The following is a 15315-nucleotide window of genomic DNA, read 5'->3' on the forward strand; positions in this document are numbered from 1 at the left end:
TCCTCCCTGAATGGGACACCCCTGACCACATCCTCCAGGAAACCCAAGTGGCTGACAGAAGAAGTGTCAGCTCCAGGCCAAAGGAGTCCCTGAGATGTCCTTGGCTTGGACAATAGCTAGGAACCACACAGCCAGCCGGACTCCGCAGCTCAGCCTTTGGGGGCTGTAGGATCCTGTCACTGGGACCCCCAGCACCACCCTTCCCCCAGTATCGGAGCATTTGCTCAGGCCCCCGATTCAGCCTGAGGACTGGCTCTGGCTGAGTTCAGTGTGGCTGAGAACTGTCTCAGCAGGGCCCTTCAGTCAGGGAGACCAAGACCAAATGCTTCTCTGAGCACCGCCACCTGGAGCGGTGCTGGGGAGGGAGGCCCAGCCCGGAATAGCTGGAGAAGCCCACCCCCCAAGTGTAGCTGACTGCCGCCCACCCTGTGTACATGCGGGGCCGGGATGGAGGGCTTGGAGACGTGCTGAGAGCTCCCTGGAAAGCAAGGCTTAGCTTCTCCTGCAACTTTGAGCGGCAGATGCAGAGAGGGGTCAGTGATTATTCTGTTATAACATCTGAGGGGACGGAGTTGCTGCCTTAACTTACAGAGACCTCCCTCCACCCACCATCCCTCATCCCCTCACTGGGAGGGGCCTTGCTCCCTCCGGAAGGGCTGGCCTAGGCCCCACTGGTTTCACACCTAGTTCTGACTCCATGACTGTCCATGTCCCTAAGGGCTGGAGCTGCAGCAGCAGAACTGAGATGTGAACACCAGAGATTGCCCTAGATTAGCAGTTCCCAAACGCCGGTTCACATCTGACTGAATGAAATCCGTTGGCACTGTGTTAAAGTATAGATTCCTGGGGCACCAGCCTGGACATTCTGATCTACTAGATCTGGGGGCAAGGCCCAGGAATTTATTTTTTTTTAAATATCCATAGTTGATTCTGATGTGCCTCCAGGTCTTTCTCTCTCCCCCCCCCCCGCCACCCTCAGGCTTCCTGATAAACCCTAAGATCTGCAACTACCTTTCCTGAGCCACGCCTTCAAAATTAGTGGTCTAGTTAACCATGGAATCCAGCCTGGTGAGGTGGATCCTTTCCTAGGATAAATGAAACTGTTCCAGTCATAGCAAACGTCCTTGGGCTGTGCGTCTGAAACTAGTAGGCAAGAGCCTCTTAACCATGAGAGGCAAATGAAGAACTAATTCGGAGCATAAACAGCTCTGCTCTATGAGGACCACTCTGGACGCAAGGTTGATAATTCAATAGAAATTGCATGTCTGTTGTGCGCCCTCTGCTGGTAAAATTAGTGAAGGCTGGAAAGTGTTTACCGGTAGTTTTTTCTTTTTCTTTTCTTTTTTTAAAAAACATCTTTATTGGAGTATAATTGCTTTACAATGGTGTGTTAGTTTCTGCTTTATAACAAAGTGAATCAGGGAAGCAGCTGCATAGCACAGGGAGATCAGCTCAGTGCTTTGTGACCACCTGGCGGGGGGCATAGGGAGGGTGGGAGGGAGGGAGACGCAAGAGGGAAGAGAGATGGGGATATGTGTATATGTATACCGGTAGTTTTTCTAATGGGTGCTGACCATGTCCTGGCAAGCAAGCCCATACAGAAGGAGCTAATCCTGGTCCCAGTTTGGGCACTTAAGACACTGCGAACTAGAAAGGTTACTAATTAAAAAATATTGAAGTGGACTTCCCTGGTGGCGCAGTGGTTAAGAATCCACCTGCCAATGCAGGGGACACGGGTTCGAGCCCTGGTCTGGGATGATCCCACATGCCGCGGAGCAACTAAGCCTGTGCGCCACAACTACTGAGCATGCGCTCTAGAGCCCGCGGACCACAACTACTGAAGCCCACGTGCCACAACTACTGAAGCCCGTGCGCCTAGAGCCCGTGCTCTGCAACAAGAGAAGCCACCGCAATGAGAAGCCCACACACCACAACAAAGAGTAGCCCCTGCTCGCCGCAACTAGAGAAAGCCCGCATGTGGCAACAAAGACCCAACGCAGCCAAATAAATAAATAATTAAAAAAAAATATTGAAGTGTAATTGATATATAAAAACAACATATTGACTTTATACAATTTGATGAGTTTGGACATATGCACACACCCTGTGAAGTCATCATCACAGTCAAGGTAATAAACATATCCATCACCTCCAAAAGTTTCTTTGTGCTCCACGCTTTTGTGTCAAGAACACTTAAAATTTGTTAAGAGGGTGGATCTCATGTTAATGGTTACTCTTATAAGTAAGCTACCTTCACTAAATCACTGGGGCTTAACTCTCCTAAGGGAAATCTGTGACCCCTGGTGAGAATACGAGCCTGGCAGCAGAGAGGGAGGGGAGACATTGAGAAGCACCTCACCTGTCCAGGAAGATAGATTTTGAATCTATCCCAGGTAAGTAACCCTGGGAGCCTTGAGAGAGACCCCTGGGGTCACAGGGAGAGTCCCCTAAGCCATGACACAGTTGAAATAGACAGAAATGGACTTCATGACCTGAGCTGACTCTGGTTGGTCCTTAGTCTCTTCTCCAGTAATAAAGTAAGTATTGTGACCGGCCGCGTTTAACCTTTTTTTTTTTTTTTAAACATCTTTATTGGAGTATAATTGCTTTACAATGGTGTGTTAGTTTCTGCTTTATCCCGTTTAATCTTAAAGTATTGGAGGAAGCGTCAGGTAAAAGCACGGATAGGAAACCTGGCTTATCTGATTCTTACCAATTCCAGGTGGAAACCCCGATGCTTCAGATAAAGGGGAAGTACACAGGTATAGTGGTCCTGCCTATACTTCCAGGGGGATCATTCCATGGGAAGGATGATATCAGATCTAGCCTAATTTTCAATCTCTATACCTCCAACTCAAATAATGACAATTATTAATGGCAGCTAATCTTTATTGTTTACTCTGCACTGCTAAGTACTCGGTTATGTGCTTAACATGGACTATCATGCTTGATCCTCACAGTAAACTCTGAGGCACAGAATGATCAAAGCAACTTGCCCAGACTCACACTGCTGCCCAGGGTCAGAGCAGGGGCTAACCCAGGTCTGTCTAACTGCAGAGCCAGAACCACAACGCTAACTTCTCTTATCTCTATTTCTTTCAAGCCTGGAAGGAAGCTGTGCTCCTGGGCCTGAGACTAATGGCTCTGCTCCTGCTGCATTCAGGACTAAGTAGCAGATTAGTTGGGAGTTGATCCTAGATGCCAGGGCTTGATCTGGTGAAATCACTCTTAGCCCAGGGTTAGGTCCAGAACCTGGGAGTAGGGGCTGAGTAGGTACCTGAGGATCGAACTGTCCTCCTAGGAAGAGAGGGCAGGGCAGGGGGATGGAAAGGCTAGGAATGGGCTGGCTCTAACAGTTGGAACTTTAAAAAGAGATACTTTAGAAGAGCTTCTTGCACCATTTGAGAGATGGGAAGAAATGACCTTTATGAACCTTTGCAGTTCTCCATTCATATGGGCAACACCGAGAATAGCGTGATTGTGCGCTAGCTTTTTTCTATGGCCGTACGCATTTTAAGCCAGCTATGAAGATAATGACGTTTTAGGCCTTTGGATAAGGGTTGCTTCCTTGTCTGCAGATCAGAAGTCAGCTTTGAAATTGTGCAGATCTTCCATTAGAGAAAATGCTCAGATTTGACCAAAGCTGGGGCAGGGAGGATGGTGCTTCCGAGTCAGTACTTCCTGATACCATTTTATTTTCAGAATAAGTAACCTGTTTGTTCCTCTGTAAAATGGGATTGAAAATCATCTTTACAGGATTTTTTGAAGATTTAAATAAGATAGCATGTGAAATGTAGTGTATGGGTAAACATTTGTATATTATACTTTATTCAATTCCCCTAATATAAAGGGCATTAGGAAGAAACAAAAATGGAAGACTATTCAGGTTTTTCCAGATCATTCAGTTTTAAAAATAAAGCAGTATTGAATAAATTCTTCTCTTAAATTATTCAGAACTGAGGTAATTTGACCACAAAGCCACTTGAAAGTCACTGAGATAACTAAATCAAGTTTTTAAAATAAATAATTCATTAATTAATTTTTGGCTGCATTGGGTCTTCGTTGCTGCACGTGGGCTTTCTCTAGTTGTGGTGAGCGGGGGCTACTCTTCATTACAGTGCGTGGGCTTCTCACTGCGGTGGCTTCTCTTGTTGTGGAGCACAGGCTCTAGGCACGCGGGCTTCACTAGTTATGGCACCCGGGCTCAGTGTTGTGGCTCATGGGCTCTAGAGCGCAGGTTCAGTAGCTGCGGTGCACGGGCTTCGTTGCTCCGCGGCAATGTGGGATCTTCCCAGACCACAGCTCGAACCCGTGTCTCCTGCACTGGCAGGCAGATTCTTAACCACTGTGCCACCAGGGAAGTCCCTTAATCAACTTTTAAAATCACTTCAAACTGTGGTCTTTAGGACATTCGAGTCAATCAATAAATAGACAACTGGTTAAATAGCCTAATTTTCTAAGCTTGAGATATTTATTGATTTACCCAAGGATTCTTATGCTTTGAGGCTCTGAAGATTTGCTAGATAGAAATACCCCATTCTGTTCTCAACATTTTATCAAGAAAGTGAAACTTGTACAACTTCAAACGTTCCTTCTGTTTTATGTTATAATTATTCAGGTAGATATACTGGAGAAAATGGAGGACAGGAAAGGAGATAAGGGGCAAACAGATGGAGCAATTCCCAGGTTGAATGAAAATATCCCTAACTTCTGAGAAAAGCAGGTACTTTTTAATCATTTCAAAGTCCTATTAAAGGAAAGGCCACTTTACTGCTGGTACTTACAATTACACTTTTTCATAAAATTACTGGTATTAGATAAGAAGCCGGGATTCCTGGAAATGAATTCCTGGTAATAATCATTAAAAAATTTCCTGTAAAGATGGGATTCTCTCAGCACAAAAGGAATGTTTTCCCCCAAAGCAAATTGGATTCTGTACTCATTTTTAACAAGGCGGTGTCTTTTCATTGTCTTGACAGGAAAAGCCAGAACTACCCTCATTTCCGACATTAGACAATTATACCACGTGTAATTGAAGCATTGTGGTAAGATGTCATCCACACTGCAGTCTGGAGGAATGTACTGCAGGACATCTGAACTACAAGCCAAAGTTACGGATAACCACAGCACTGACGGATTGCCTCTAAAGCTGTCAATGAGAAGATTCCACTTATGTGTAGTTCCCAGGGTCTCCTTCCAGCGGTAGCAATAGTAGTAACAGCAATGAAAGCAATCACAGCAGGAGCAGCGGCAGGAATAGCACTAATGTTAGCAGTACTAGGGTAAGCAATAGCATTTATCGAGCGCCTACTTTTTGTCAGGCCAGTGCCAAATTATTTATATATATATATATATATATATATATATATATATATATATATACACACACACATACACTTTTCACTGATGAGGAACCTGAGGCGTGACAAGTTTAGGTAATTCACCCGAGGCTACACAGCTGGCTAGGTTCAAATCCAGGATTTAAACCTAGGACTGTCTTATTTCAAGCCTGAATTCCCTTCATACCACCATATAACCCAGTGGTATTGATACATAGATATTTTTCAGTATGAAGGATTAAAAACAGTAGAAGAGGGGCACAGTAGCCTCTCCAAGTTGCTTGACGACAGCAAGATTTTCCACGTGGTCGAATACCAAAGTGACAGGAGTGAGGCCATGGAAGGATCTCAAAATCAGAGAATCGAGGTGTGTGAATATGAGTATGAGGTGAACCATGGTGTGATCAAGTACAAGGCAGTGTAATTTAGGAGAAATACCCTAATACTATTTATAAAAGACAGTTATGACTCAAAGGAACCTAGGAGCGTTCATACACGTTCCCTAAAAATAGAAGTCTGGTGAGCTTGAGACACCAAAAGCTAATGGTATGCCTACCTTTAGTACTCTGTGCTTCAACCATGATTCTCAAGAAAGACATACTGGGTTAGGAAAAGAAAGTTAACAGAAATGATTGTGAAAGTGGTGTTGGAAGGTGGGAATGAAAAATAGGGAGGAGGTTGGTGGGAATGTAAATTGATACAGCCACTATGGAGAACAGTATGGAGGTTCCTTGAAAAACTAAAAATAGAACTACCATACGACCCAGGAATCACTGGGCATATACCCTGAGAAAACCATAATTCAAAAAGAGTCATGTATCACAATGTTCATTGCAGCTCTATTTACCATAGCCAGGACATGGAAGCAACCTAAATGCGCATCGACAGACGACTGGATAAAGAAGATGTGGTACATATATACAATGGAATATTACTCAGCCATAAAAAGGAATGAAATTGAGTTATTTGTAGTGAGGTGGATGGACCTAGAGTCTGTCATACAGAGTGAAGTAAGTCAGAAAGAGAAAAACAAATACTGTATGCTAACACATATATATGGAATCTAAAAAAAAAAATGGTTCTGATGAACCTAGGGGCAGGACACGAATAAAGACACAGACGTAGATAATGGACTTGAGGACATGGGGAGGGGGAAAGGTAAGCTGGGAGGAAGTGAGAGAGTAGCACGGACATATATACACTACCAAATGTAAAATAGATAGCTAGTGGGAAGCAGCCGCATAGCACAGGGAGATCAGCTCGGTGCTTTGTGACCACCTAGAGGGGTGGGATGGGGAGGGTGGGAGGGAGGGAGATGCAAGAGGGAAGAGATATGGGGATATACGTATACGTATAGCTGATTCACTTTGTTATACAGCAGAAACTAACACAACATTGTAAAGCAATTATACTCCAATAAAGATGTTAAAAAAAAAAAGAAAAATAGGGGGGAGATTAGGGTCATTCTATCTGAATAAAATGAAGGTAGAAATAAAATCAGGAAGTTTAGTAATAGACTAACAATAATAGTAACAAAGATGACTTACACTCCTGGGTGCCAGTCACTGTTCTAAGTGCTATATACATGTATTAACTCGTTTAATTCCCTCAACCCTATGAGTAGGTGCTGTTATTTGCATTTTACAAATGAGGAAACTGAAGCACAGAGCCCAGAGTAAAATATCTAGCTGCTGGAGGGGCAGGAACTCCAACCTAGGTAGTCTGCTGCAGGCCCTGGGCTCTCAGCCACCCCACCAAACTGCCCCTTTAAGGTACAGGGAGGCTTCACTGTGGAGTTTGGGATCGAAGCTCGTAATCTTAGTATCAAGGAAAATCTCTTGAAGCTGTTTAAGCAGGAAGTAAACTTTACAGAGTAAGAAACTCCTTAATAGATAAAAATTGGCTGAAAATAGTAATAGTTTCAAGAAAAGTAGGCAAATGTGTAGATTTGATAAGCATGAGTTACAGAGAGAAGTTAGACATAATTTCAATAAGAGTCTGAAGCCTCTTGAGTTTGAAACAATGTAAAGTGACCATATACTCCAACACAAATTACTGGTCTCTTCCAGTTATGTATTTCTTATACTTTACGACCACAATCATGAGCACGCAAGTTTCTCCTGATATAATTTCCAAAACTATGAAAGTGGATATTGCTAGCCTCCAGTTTCATACTCCATCTTACAAATGATTCATGAACGTGAATGAAATGTCTAGAAGTTCATCTTAGTCAACACTCTCACCCAACTATTTTTTATTTCCCAGTTCAGAAAATCTGACTAATGATTATTCTAGGTCAGCATTCTCCACACTGTATCTTATGGAGATTAATGTTTAGAAGTTATTACGTATTGGGGGTGAAATTCCAGAGTCAAATAAATGTCTGCTGATTTTTTTCTTAGAGAACCATAAACCACATGTAGCATGAAAAATCCCACAATAAAGAATCTATTTAACTGTAACCCAGCATTTCCTAAATTTATTTGACCATGGCACTTTTATTATGCAGATCATTTACAAATTATGGACAACAGCTCTAGACCTAGATCCCTTCTTTTGCAGAAATGGGAAGAGTATTACTTTTACAAGAGTACATGTAGAGAGTTAACCATGACTAGGAATAATTGGGGTATTTCATTCTCTCAATGTATAAAAAAATCTGTTTCTGCTATTGGGGAGAGTGGATGTGACATTCTGAATTCACTTTCCTCTAAGAACAAATTATAAGTGATGTTTAGGTATAACAAAAATACAATAATAAAATCCAAGAACTCCAGAACAAGTTAGTACCCACATTTTACAAATAGGGTATCTGAGGTCAAGGATACTGCCACTTCCCTGGTGTTCTTCTCCCATCACTAGCCACGCCTCAGTCTCCTCTGCTGATTCCTTCTCATCTCTCTAACCACTTATTGTTGGAATGCCCCAGGGCTTTATCTGTGGACCTTGTCCGTTCTCTACCTCTCCTCTATCCCTCGGAGATCTCATATCGTCTTGTGACTTAAAAAAAATTTTAAATGTTATTGACAGCCTGGACCTCTCCCCTAAACTCCAAGCTCACACATGAGAATGTCCTTGACATCCCCACTTGGATATCTAATAGGCATCTCAAATTCAAACATGTCCCAAATCAAAGTCCTCATCTTCCCTCCCAAATCTGCTCCTCTTAGTCTTCTCCACCTCAGTTAATATCAACATTATCTTCCCAGGTAATTAAGCTAATGACTGTGGTGTCCCCTACAACACTTTTTCTCTCACACCTCACATCCAAACCATCAACAAATTCTGTTGGCTCAACTTTCACGATATAGCCGCAGTTGAACCACTTATGAACGTACACTCTTATCATCCTACTCCAAAGCCCTGTTATCTCCCACCTGGATTATTACAATAGCTTCCTAGCTGATCTCCCTGATCCTGCCCTTGGTCCCCTGCGTCTTATTCTCAAGTCAGCAGCTAGAGTGATCCTGTTCACTGTACTTAAGAATTTTTGTTTTTCACTGAGGTATAAAACACTCCTGTATTCATCTGGAGAGGGTGTGGAGAAAAGGGAACCCTCCTACACTGTTGGTGCGAATGTAAATTGGTGCAGCCAGTATGGAGATTCCTTAAAAAACTAAAAATAGAGTTACGATATGATCCAGCAATCCCACTCCTGGGCATATATCTGGAGAAAACTCTAACTCAAAAAGATACATGCACCCCAATGTTCATTGCAGCACTATTTACAATAGCCAAGACATGGAAGCAACCTAAATGTTTACTGACAGATGAATGGATAAAGAAGATGTGGGATACACACACACACACACACACACAATGGGATACTACTCAGCCATAAAAAAAGAATGAAATAATGCCATCTGCAGCAACATGGATGGACCTAGAGATTATCATACTAACGGAAGTCAGAGAAAGACAAATATCATACTGTATCACTTATATGTGGAATCTAAAAAAATGATACAAATGAACTTATTTACAAAACAGAAATAGGACTTCCCTGGTGGTGCATTGGTTAAGAATCTGCCTGCCAATGCAGGGGACACGGGTTTGAGCCCTGGACCGGGAAGATCCCACATGCCGCAGAGCAACTAAGCCCCGTGCATCACAACTACTGAGCCTGCGCTCTAGAGCCCGTGTGCCACAACTACTGAAGCCCGCGTGCCTAGAGCCCACGCTCTGCAACAAGAGAAGCCACCGCAATGAGAAGCCCGCACGCCGCAATGAAGAGTAGCCCCTGCTCGCCGCAACTAGAAAAAGCCTGCGTGAAGCGTGAAGACCGAACGAAGACCCAACACAGCCAAAAATAAAATAAATTAAAATTTAAAAAATTAAATTAAAAAACAAAACAAAACAGACTCACAGACATAGAAAACAAACTTCTGGTTACCAAAAGGGAAAGGGGGGAGGGGTGAATTTGGAATCTGAGATTAACAGATACACACTACTGTATATAAAATAGGCAAACAACAAGGATTTACTGTATAGCACAAGGAACTATATTCAATATCTTGTAATAACTTAGAAAAGAATAAGTATATATGTATGTATAACTGAATCACTTTGCTGTACACCTGAAACATTGTAAATCAACTACACTTCAATAAAGAATAAAAATTAAAAAATAAAAAACACAACACTCCTTTGTTCAAAATCCACTAATGGCTTCCTCTCCCAGAATAAAAGCCAAATCTTCACAATTGCCTGTAAGGCTCTATACTACATGGTCCACATTACCTCTCAGGCTCCATCTCCTACTACTGTCCCCCCTCTCCCCAACTCTACTGCAGCCCCATCAGTCTTGTTGCTGTTCCTTGAGCCAGGCATGATCCTACTTCAGGGCCCTTCTTTTTCTTCCTCTCATTATGCTAGCTGTAGATTTTTATTAGGTTTAGGTTAGGTTAAGGAGGTTTCCTTCATATTCCTAGTTTGCTAAGGTTTTTTTTTGTTTGTCTGTTTTTGGTTTTTTTTGTAGAAGATTCACATGCCATAGAATTAACCATTCTGAAGTGAACAATTCAGTTGCATTCAGTACATTCACAATGTTGTGCAACCATCTTCTCTGTCTAGTTCCTCCACACTGTCATCACCCTGAAAAGAAAACCCTGTACCCATTAAGCAGTCGCTCCCCATTCCCTCCTCCCCATAGCCCCTGGCAAACACCAATCTGCTTTTTCTGTCTCTATAGATTTGCCTATTCTGTATATTCCATATAAATGTAATTATACAATATGTGACCTGTGATTTTTTTTCACTTAGCATCGTGTTTTTGAGGTCCATCTACATTGTAGCATGTATCATTACTTCATTCCTTTTCATGGCTAGATAATAGTCCATTTTATGAATATACTACAATTTATTTATCCCTTCATCTGTTTATGATATTTAGCCTGTTTCCCTCTTTTGGCTATTGTGAATAGTGCTATGAACATGCATGTACAAGTATCTGAGTCCCTGCTTTCGAGGCTTTTGGATACATACCTTGGAGTGGAATTGCTGGGTCATGTGGTAATTCTGTTTAACTTTTTGAGCAACCACCAAACTGTTTTTCACAGTGGCTGAACCACTTTGCATTACCATCAGCAACGAATGAGGATTCCAACTCCCCCTTCAAGGCTTTTGCCTTTGCTGTTCTCTCTTTGGAATGCTCTTCTGATAGATACCCAAGTGGCTCACTTCCTTATCTCCAGGTCTTTAACTCAGTTGTCATCCTGTCATGGAGGCCTATTCGGATCGCCAAATTTAAAACTGCAACCTCCCAACTACCAATCCGTACTCACTATCTTCCTTCCGTACTTAATTTTTCTCAAGAGTATTGATCATCATCTAACATACTATACACTTTTCTTATTTTCTATTGTCTATCTTCCGACACTGAAAAATAAGCTCCACAGGGGCAGAGATTTCAGTCTGTTTTGCCAGCACCTAGAATAGTGTCAGGCACATAGTTAAGTGCTCGATAAATATTTACTAAACAAATAAATGAGGTCCAAAGAGGTGTTTTGGCAAAGTTTGACAAAACAGAGTAAGAAACAGTCTTTGTAGTTCAGAGGTTATTTTTCTAATAATGGTGATGGATTGAAACTGAGCCAATCACACTTTTTATTCAGCTGTAACCAAGACGCATGCGTGCGTAAGATGGCTATTTCTAAATCAGGTGAAAGGACTATTTAGAATAGCCTGAAAGTAAAGAGATCAGACTGTCAAGCTAAAACTCATTAGCACCAATTAAAACTCAACTAACTGCCTATAATAAGCAAGCTTAGTATTGACTGAGATGTTTTATTTAAATGAAGTAAAAAAATGATGCTACGGGACACAGAATTTTAAGAGCATTATACTTTAAGAAAATGAACCTAATATATACTGTAAGAAATAGAATCCTATGGAAGAACACAAAGGTTCACCCCTGCCTAAAATATTCCTATAGCAAGAATGTGGTTTATCGTATTTGTGAACTATGACAGAGGCAGAGAAAATATCGGTATATAAAAAGAGAACCTATGTTAAAATCACAAAGAAGTTATTTCTGGGCAAAAGCTTAAAGCTTGGTGCAATTAATACTGATGAATTATTCACCTGAAAATGGTTAAAATGGTACATTTTATGTTATATATTTTTACCACAATTTTTGAAAAGTAAAAAAAAATGGATAGAAAGATGGTGAATGAAAAAACATCTTAGAGACAGATATGGAAATAAAGACTAGAAATATCGCCAAGTCCACTACTAAGAAACAAGCAACTTTTGGAAATTTTGTAAAATCATTTACAGCAGAAATCAGTCTGGAAAATTAAAACTAATAAATTCAACTCTTTTGACTATGAGTTACAAGTAGACTACATAACAAGTGGTCCTTGAAATTGGCTTTCAATATGTTTCTGCTATAGGCTGAATATTTGTTTCCCCCTCCCCCTAGCCAAATTCAAATGCTGAAACCTAATCCCCAATGTGATGGTATTTGGAGGTGAGGCATCATTAGGTGATTAGGTCATGAGGGTGGAGCCCTCATGAATGAGATTAATGCCCTTGTAAAAGAGACCACAGAGAACTCTCTTGCCCTTTCCACCATGTGAGGACACAGAGAGAAGACGACTGTCTAAGAACCAGGAAGCAGGTCCTCAACAGACAATGAATCTGCCAGCACCTTGGTCATGGACTTCCAGCCTCCAGAACAATGAGGAATAAATTTCTATTGTTTATAAGCCATCCAATTCTGTTATAGCAGCCCAAACGGACTAAGTTTCAAAGTACAATTCAAGAAGTTCTAATGTTAAGAGGAAAAAAACCACTCATGATTGAGCCAAACAACTTCTGAGCCTGCCCACCTTTATGGTTATTAGGATTACAAAGGGACTCTTGCCACCCTTTAAAGTTCTAAAAATTAGTAAACTATACATAGTGAGCTTTTAACTGTGCTGAAGGAAAAACCAGAAGATGGATTCCACAGATAAAGCTCTCAGTCTGTAGGCCAAGTAATCAGGCTTCCATGTAAGAAGCAAAGCAATGCTCCTAGTTGTATGACAAAATCTACAGCTTTTATTCGAAGTTATTTATTAGAAAATAATTCCGGAGGCATTTTAACAATACAACTTTTATTAAAAAAATAAGTAATAACATCAAAACTGTTCAGCAAATCTATATTCAATGTAACCAAAATAAACAAACACCAAATAAAAAAAAAATATACATCTATATATATATGGGCAAGAAACAAGTGCAGTTTTTGGTCCCAATATTTTCTGGATATATTATCTTTATCCAAAGGAATTACATTAATGGCTAAGAAGACATTATGTGTTAGATGTACAGAAAATGTAACTCTAAAATTTGTTTTAAGGTCTGTAGGAAGTGTTTTTTGCCAATTCTTTATGTCTTTGACCTCACAATCACTAAGATAATGTTAATGATAGTCCCAAGATAGACAGAGGATATAATAATGTCTAAGGGTCTGAACAATTACCAAATTAAGAAGCTACCAATAGGTAGCTACATAAAATCTTGGAGAATTGTAAGGACTTTTTGGGGAGTTATTAATGAAACAAAACAAACACAAAACAAGTTTAAAAGACAAGAAATAAAAGAGGACATAACAAAATGGACGTTAATAAATTTGGTGAAGACAACATAAAACCAAGACAACAAAATTAAATTAGACTTAAAAAAAAATTGAATATTAGTATTGCTGAAAACTCCTAGGGTTTAACACTGGATAAAACTTTAAATGACAGTAAAAATAACTAATTTTAGAACTGTTTTAGAAATTTGTTTTCCAAGAACATGAAAGTAACCTTGGTTCCCTACATAACCAGTTTTTATATTCCTTGGACTGCATGCATGCTAGAGAAAGATTAAAGGGCAGCAGCCAAAATGATTAAACTTCAACTTGGATGTTGAAGCATTGATTTGATAGGCTTTTTCTTGGTCAGAATCGACCCATAAGCTTAAGATCAAGAACCAAAGCCCCCAGTGGGAAGTTGTGCTCAATTTGGTGGGCCTTGAGGTCATCTCTGGCCACATTAGCATCAGTCTTATGGGAGGCCAGGCATGAAGGAACGGACTCTCCCTAAGATCTGATTTCTTAAGGCCACAACCTAGAGGAGGTCTCACAGTCAAACAATTCACATTCCTTGGAAAGAGAGAACAGGCATCAGATGTGTCCATCGAAGGGGGACACTGACCAGGAGTACCCTGGACTTTTTTTGAAATTTCTGTGTTGCTTCTGCATCTGAAAAATATGAAAAATAGAACAATGACAGCCAAGGAATGAGGAAAAAGACAGCTATCTGACCTAAAATTTTAAGACTTATAAGAAATTAACGAAGAAACCAGACAAAACAGACAAAAAACGATGAACAGTCACATCTTTTGGAATGCAATATTCTGAAAGCAAGTATAGCAGAGAAAAACACAAATTATTTTAAGCAAAGCAAGAAAAGACCATAGCAACAAAAGTTATTTTTGAAGAGAGCCAACTGGAGAGAAAAGCATATGTTAAGATATGTTAACCTGACACAAAGATAAGGTGGAATAAGACTCTAGTGCCATCTGAAAGCTGAAAAGAGCTGAATAATGAGAACTACTGTCATGAACTTGGCTGTTTAACCGCCTTCGTATGAGAAAACACTTCAGAACTTTGAACTTAGGAAACTGCCTTTGTGTAAGAAAACACTTCAGAACTTTGAACTTAGGAAATTCCAACTTGTCTTGCACCAGGTTGCACGAGCTCCATAGAGCAGGAATCTATTTCAACAAGTGGCTTTAAAAACAAAAACAAAAACAAAATACTTTAATATTTTTCATTTCTATTAATGATACATTTAAAAAATGCAACAGTGCTAAAATCCATCAAAGAAAAATGCGCTGAATGAATATTAAACTTACGCAGAAGTGGGTCCAGAAGCTGAGATACTTTCAGGAACTGAAATTAGAAGAGTTTTACATTTAAAATAGAATATATGAGGAATGAAAAGGGGAAAGGGGGGAAGGGATAAATTAGGAGTTTGGGATTAGCAGATACAAACTACTATATATAAAGCAGATAAACAACAAGGTCCTACTGTATAGCACAGGGAACTATATTCAATATCTTGTAATAAACTATAGTGGAAAAGAATCCAAAAAAGAATCTATGTATATGTGTATAACTGAATCACTTTGCTGTACACCAGAGACTAACACAACATTGTAAATCAACTATACTTCAATAAAAAAATTTTTTAAAGAATATATGAGGAATGAAACTATCATTTTAATATGTAAGAGCCGTATTGTGGCTGATCAAAAACACTGGAATAAGTATCAGAAATCCAAAGTAACACAATTATATACGTACCATTCTCTACTATAACTTGGCAAGTATGAGTTTTACGTTGACTTAAGTGTTTAGCCATAAGATCTAAACCAGAAGAATCAGTTAGGAAATTACATTTAAGGCACACCAGAGTAATGCCCCTATGAAAAAAAGAAGACA

At 40.3% G+C, this 15315-nt stretch overlaps 1 protein-coding gene across 3 annotated transcripts in view; it reads right to left on the reverse strand.

Moving 5' to 3' along the window:
* Positions 1-12979: 12979 nt before the first annotated feature.
* ZNF280C (zinc finger protein 280C) overlaps positions 12980-15315 on the reverse strand; it is a 62355-nt gene continuing 60019 nt past the window's right edge. For 2 of the 3 annotated variants that reach the window (XM_036841150.1, XM_036841149.1), the window contains exons 18-20: positions 15178-15296; positions 14727-14763; positions 12980-14070 (exon numbers count right to left, since the gene is read on the reverse strand). In XM_036841150.1, the coding sequence (XP_036697045.1) occupies positions 13683-14070; positions 14727-14763; positions 15178-15296 (544 nt within the window). In that variant the 3' untranslated portion in view covers positions 12980-13682. Of the gene's footprint in view, positions 14602-14726; positions 14764-15177; positions 15297-15315 lie in introns of all 3 variants that reach the window. The other variant, XM_036841151.1, reaches the window with a different exon arrangement.

The sequence above is a fragment of the Balaenoptera musculus genome, chromosome X (assembly GCF_009873245.2).
Source record: "Balaenoptera musculus isolate JJ_BM4_2016_0621 chromosome X, mBalMus1.pri.v3, whole genome shotgun sequence".
Classification (NCBI taxonomy): domain Eukaryota; kingdom Metazoa; phylum Chordata; class Mammalia; order Artiodactyla; family Balaenopteridae; genus Balaenoptera; species Balaenoptera musculus.